The following is a 6,000-nucleotide window of genomic DNA, read 5'->3' as shown; positions in this document are numbered from 1 at the left end:
ATATCCCTATTACATGAGAGTTTTTGACTTTAACTATAAATTAATCCATATAAATGATTTCGCAACCACTCCTGTACAAATCACAAAATATGGCTTTGTCACCACCGTTATTGATTCCCCATTCTGTCCCTGTTTCCAGTCCTTGTCTTTCCTTACTTTGTCTTAATAATCAATTGACATGGGGCCGTTTTCCAAGTTAATAAGAATAATAACTCATGATTATAATTTTTATCGTTTTGTTTTTTGTTTTTAGTTTCAATCATGTCAAAGGACAATGGGATCTGTAAAACCATATATAAAGAGAGATGCAGAAGATGAAGACTATAAACACTACATGGAGTATTCAGCAACTGATTTAAGTGGTGGCCATGACCAAATTGTCTCCAAAAAATATAACACTTTATTTCCAGCCATGAACAAGCATCGATTTTCTTCTCGACGGACACCATCATTTTCTTCCTCCTCCTCATCATCCTTCTCCTCGTGTTCTTCATCTTTTTTATCATCGTCATCCTGTAATCCTGATCATCATGATCCTTCTCCTCTTAGTCCGGCCACCCCACTTCGATTTTCCGGCGTCCCATTTTCTTGGGAACATTTTCCCGGAATCCCAAAGAAACTAAACAGCAGCAAGAAGGAATTATATTCCTCATTGAAGCGTCTCCCACTGCCTCCTCCCACCACTACCACTAAAAGTACACAAAAACCCTCGAAAAAGTTCATCTTGGATAACATTGGGGTCAATGTGAGGCACAAAAACCCTAGGGGACATTCTAGTGATTTTGCAAAGGATCCTTTCTTTGCTGCAATGGTTGAGTGTTCTAAAGATGCTCATGATGACGATGAAGAAGAAGAAGAAGAAGAAGAAGAATCAAATGCTAGCTTTTCAAGTGGTGCCAAGGTCTCAAGGAGTTCAAGTGAGAGGTTCGGATTTGTCAATCTTTATACATCTTGTAAGAGAACTTGTGCAGTTTCTGGATCCATCATACATCTTCCAAGGCCAAGTAGAACTTCTTATGATCTGATCAATCGCCTATCCCGATAAGTTTATGATCCTTACAAGTTTAATTTCCTTTTTTTTTTTTTTAATATAAAAGTTTCTTTGGCCTTTGAGCATGTAAGTCTGAAAATAGAATATATATATATATATATAAGTAAGGAACAGTGCTGGATTTCTCTGTTCAATGTATGATTTGCTCAGTTGGATCTTATATGTTTATGCATAGTGTGTTACCAAGTGCCCTATAAAATATATGCCTATTTGCTGTAATTCATGTGATGTTTGTGGAAGTATGAGTGAAATTTACAAGACCCCATGTGGGAGCAGCAGGGTTTTGGTCCACAGAGTGAAATTTAAATTATTATTCTGGGAGACGACACTCTTATTATACAAGTTATATGGGGGTGTATGGAGAATTGGGGACCTGGCAAATAGGTTGTTGACCTAAAATGCTTCGTGCTCTGCCCTTTGTCTCTTTGTTTATTTTTCTCAAAATTTTAGATGTTAATTTAATTTTATTTTTTATACAAATGATAGTAAGAAAAGGGGGAATCGAACTTAATTAGATTTTGACCAAATAAATAGGGATCAATTTATAGATATTTTGATTGCAAAAGCGAATCCAATCTAGTATGAATGTTGTTTCCGTTCACTATATACTAACTAAATTTGTACTCGCGCAATTGATCGATGCATAGAGACATCAACTGCAATAATAAACACTTTTAACTATTTAAGCTACAAACGGGTTGTTAATTTTTAGTTCTTTATTTGTAAGTTGAGGTTGTGGTAGGGCATGAATACCCTTGCTTTTGAGGGCACTCCCTTATGATCCAAGGCATGTCAGAGTTCCATGACTTTTTGTTTTTCTATTTTTATCTCTTCTTTTGGTCAGTAACTTTTTGTTTGCCAACTGATGTTTCTAAAAGCTTCAAAAGAAAATCTATTTTTATTTTACACCACAAACCAACCGCGTGGATATCCTCATAATTATCAGGATTACTGGGGCCACTTCAATCGTACGATCGACAGTAGGATGGTCCTGCTCTTAAATTCATGTTGCTGAGAACAAAAAATACTGAGCCCTACATATTTCTTAGCCAAGATACACTTTAGTCATACCAAAACTATGTTGCTCCATTTTAATTTTAAATCTTATTTATTTTTTGCCGAAATATGATGTCATTAGCGCCGAAGGCATAAATAGAGGAAACAAACCAGGGGTAAGATAAGAGCCCAAAGAGACAAACCGATAAAACTAGAAACAACCTAGCCCAAGACGAGGGAGGGTATCATTTAGTACAGGAATGTTTCTTGAAAGGTAAACTTTTTGAAGGGCTTGGTAATCAAACAACAGGATTGGATTGGATAATCACAAGATTTAAAGTGTTGAAAGTAAAAAATTAAGGTAGAGTTAAAACATATTTCATTTTGTGAGGATTGGAAGGGATATGCTATTGGAAAATTTTAATTCTTTTATGAGTTAAATAGTTTATTTGAATGGAAATGGTGTATGATAGGTTGTAATTGTTCATAAATAATTGGTTGTGCCCATTCAAAGTGGAACGATTCTACTTTGTATTGAAGATGTGCAACTTTCCACATTGTAGGAGTCTTTTAGTTGAGAGGTGTAATGTGCTCGTTGGATTGCTACGAGAGGTGGATCGAGTTCCCTTTCACTCTTCTGTCTGAGATTACAGCACTAGGTCCAAATACTTTGAAATAGTTGAAGCTTTAGGGAGTGCTTTGGTTATCTTCAATGGCTCCTTGAGATGTTAATGGGATGATAATTTTATCTTTATAGATGAATTTGGAAGGACGTTGCTAATAGTAGTGGGACAAAATCTCAGTACACTACAGGTGTTGCTAATAACGATAGGTGTTGGAAGTACGTTGCTTGACAATACATCATGAGTAGACGACCATTATAACTTACACGTAAGGAGGCATCTAAGGCTTTAAGACAGCAACTACATCCCTCTCTTAATATCACATGCCAGATGTTCCAAACTCTTTTCCTATACATTTACTGTACTAATTATTGTGTATGATAGATATTTGAATTCTTTGAATTTATATGAGTTTGTGTTAGTACAATTATTTAAAATTTCCAACAGGTCAAAAATAAAGGTCAAAGGTTTTGTCTATTCTTATAACTCATTTAACTTGGTAAATTGGGTTTTAAAGGTTTTAGTTTGAATTTTGGCCAAGCTGGTTCGATCTCAATGAAACAGATGCTGAGATTTTTTCACTTGCTCACCCAAGTGATTGGGCTCAAGAAAGTGGACTTGAGTTATGGTACCCTCAAGCAGCTCTAAATCTCCACCAAAAGCAATTAGTCAATTAGGCACGTAAATTGTCGTCAGGACCATACTACAAGCGTTTGCTTTGACTAATTTTCATGTATTTCTAATCTAATTCATATATGTAATTATGAAGTTACATCTGAAAGCAATTAGTCAAATAAGTTAATCACATTAAGTTCGTTCACTAAACTGAAGTAATAGGTATATTGCATAATTTCTTTGATTGGATTTCAGTAACTATTTGTTTCACTCATGTCATATGCATTAAATTTGTATAGTTAAATTGCATGTCTATTTCTGATTTTTTATTTTTGGTTTAAAAAATGAAGCTTTAGCCTCCCTTTTTTTGAAATAGTAGGAAAGATCAATAGTGAGTCAACTTTGACGCTGCAAAGGCCCACCGAATTAGTTTTTGGATCATGTGGTCGAATAGGAGTGGGACAAGCACACCTTGATCAATTGTACCAAATCTTACCATTGTATAAAATGGCCTAACGTAAGGGGGAAAAGAAAACAAAAGATAGTGGTGGGGGAATAAAGAAAAAGAAACTGGGAGGCTGAGTTTCTGAAGGTGAGTGGGAGGGCTATCACGTGCCACAAGCGTCGCGCGCTCGACACATGTCCACGAGCAAACCTCACCACAACCGCATCCACTGAGAATTGTATTCAAAGGGAAAGTCTTGCTAATAAGTGGTGTGCTGATCAAATTTGGTTGCAGCAGCAAAAACGAGAAAAAAAATAGTGATATTCAAAAGACGATGACGTGTACCATCCTGTAAAATTAAGGTGCCGCCCCGAAAGGCCTGAATATCTCCCCGGTCATGCGGTGTGCTTTTTGGTGTGTAGCACCCTGTTTCTCGTTCTGCCTCTAAATCACCTACCATTTTCATATTTCATGTTTTTATACTTTGCAAGAAGTATGTCATTACTAGCTAGCTGTTGTTTTAGAATATGGCCATCCGTTTGCATATCACTTCCTTTCTATTTATAGATTTCTCAACTACCTTATTTGAGAATCACTTTTTACTTTACATTTCGAATTTTATTTTAATGATCCAAACTGATTTTTTTTTTTTTTTTTAAATTTTAAGCTTTCAAACATATATCACCATTGTAAAACTTAAACAACTTGAAAACAACTAAAACATCTAATTGAGACGAACAAAATATATGAAAATGGTTTTTTAAGAAACGGATTAGCAGGTTGACGGGTTATACGGGTATTTTAACAGGTTAGCGAGTTACATAGATATTTTAGCAGGTTAATAGGTATATTAAAGGATTGAAGGGTTGATCAGCCATGACCCATTTTGTTAAACGGGTTACATAGATATTTTAGCGAGTAGACCCCAAACACACCAGTTTATTAAATGGGTCATGACGAGTTGACCCGAAAATGACTCGAAAATTTAATCGTGCGAGTTGACCAACTAATTTTCCATGTGGTTTTCGAGTCGTGTTGGAAATTGCCACCCATAATTAAAATACATACGGAATGGGCCATAAAACCCTCAATGTGTGAGGGACACCCTTATAGGGCCCACCACACATTATTTTTCAAAGGATCCGGATGATCTAACTTTTATATATTTACTCAAAGATCATATATGTAAAAAATCACTTGAATCCGAAATCATTTGACCACTCAATTAGATTATTATTATTTTAGTCTTTTCTTGAAACACTGTGTTTGTTTATTTTGTTGCTTGCAATTGGATACCTTAATGATTTTCAATTTATTCAGATTTTTTGCAATATGATCTATGAATGAAGACTTGAAAAATAGACGATTTGCATCATTAAAAAAAATTCATAAGGTATCCCAAAAGGTGTCCTTCAAATAACAATATTTGAGGGATCCCTCAATAAAAAGGGACCATATATACACACATCACCACTAACTTATGACCAATGTGTTTAAAGAGAGCTTCCATTGAGGAATTTCTCAAATTAGCTTATTTAAGGGACACCTTTGTAGAGCTCACTACCCTAGTATTTTATAATTTCTGCTATGCAAGACACAAAAAGAAAAGTTCTTGAAATGAGAGAATGGACAACGTAGAAAAGATGGAAGGGAAGACAAAGAGCAATTACCGTTACTATTACTTGTATGCATATTATAATATGGGTAGATGACATGTCTTATTTTTCTTCTTTTTAGGGAAGAGTGGTGATTTTCCCACTCCAATTTTATCCACTTACACTCCATTTTATAACTAAAAATATTATTAATGAATATCCAATTATATTATATAACACGTGTATAAAATATAGCATACTACCATAATATTCTATAATCACTCATTGCATAACGGCTGAGCTACCCATAACACCATTTCTCTCTCTCTCTCTTTCTATTGTACTTAATTAAAAAGAAAAAGGAAAAAACTCTCTCTCTCTCTCTTGCGTACTAAATTAAAAAGAAAAAGAAAAAAGAAAAGAAAGATGGAAAGAATGAATCAAAGATCAGAGAAAAAGATATTTGAAGTGGGAGGCATCATATTTTCATATAACACTATAGAATACTATATAGATTTTCTCCATGAATCCTTCTCCAAAGGCTGCCAGATGGTGCATGGAGCCGCCACGTAACACATCTGTTGTGGGCATTTCACTTTGACGTGGCAGTGCACCCGAGCCCCTCCCCCTTCCCTAAATGAATGAATAAATACCCTCGACCTCCTCCATTCAATT

The 6,000-nt window shown here is 35.2% G+C and overlaps 1 protein-coding gene across 1 annotated transcript; it reads left to right on the top strand.

Annotated features, from left to right (window-relative positions):
* Positions 1-342: 342 nt before the first annotated feature.
* LOC117638238 (uncharacterized protein At4g00950) lies at positions 343-1,193 on the top strand. The gene has a single exon (XM_034373371.1). It carries the CDS (start codon positions 413-415, stop codon positions 1,043-1,045), a length of 633 nt encoding a protein of 210 aa, XP_034229262.1. The 5' UTR covers positions 343-412; the 3' UTR covers positions 1,046-1,193.
* Positions 1,194-6,000: the final 4,807 nt, after the last annotated feature.

The sequence above is a fragment of the Prunus dulcis genome, chromosome 8 (assembly GCF_902201215.1).
Source record: "Prunus dulcis chromosome 8, ALMONDv2, whole genome shotgun sequence".
Taxonomy (NCBI): Eukaryota; Viridiplantae; Streptophyta; class Magnoliopsida; order Rosales; family Rosaceae; genus Prunus; species Prunus dulcis.
Note: the sequence above shows the minus strand (reverse complement) of the source record. Positions and strands in the feature narration are given on the sequence as shown.

Excerpts from the sequence above, each read along its gene's own strand:
- LOC117638238 (XM_034373371.1), top strand. The coding sequence starts at position 413 with ATGAACAAGCATCGATTTTCTTCTCGACGGACACCATCATTTTCTTCC.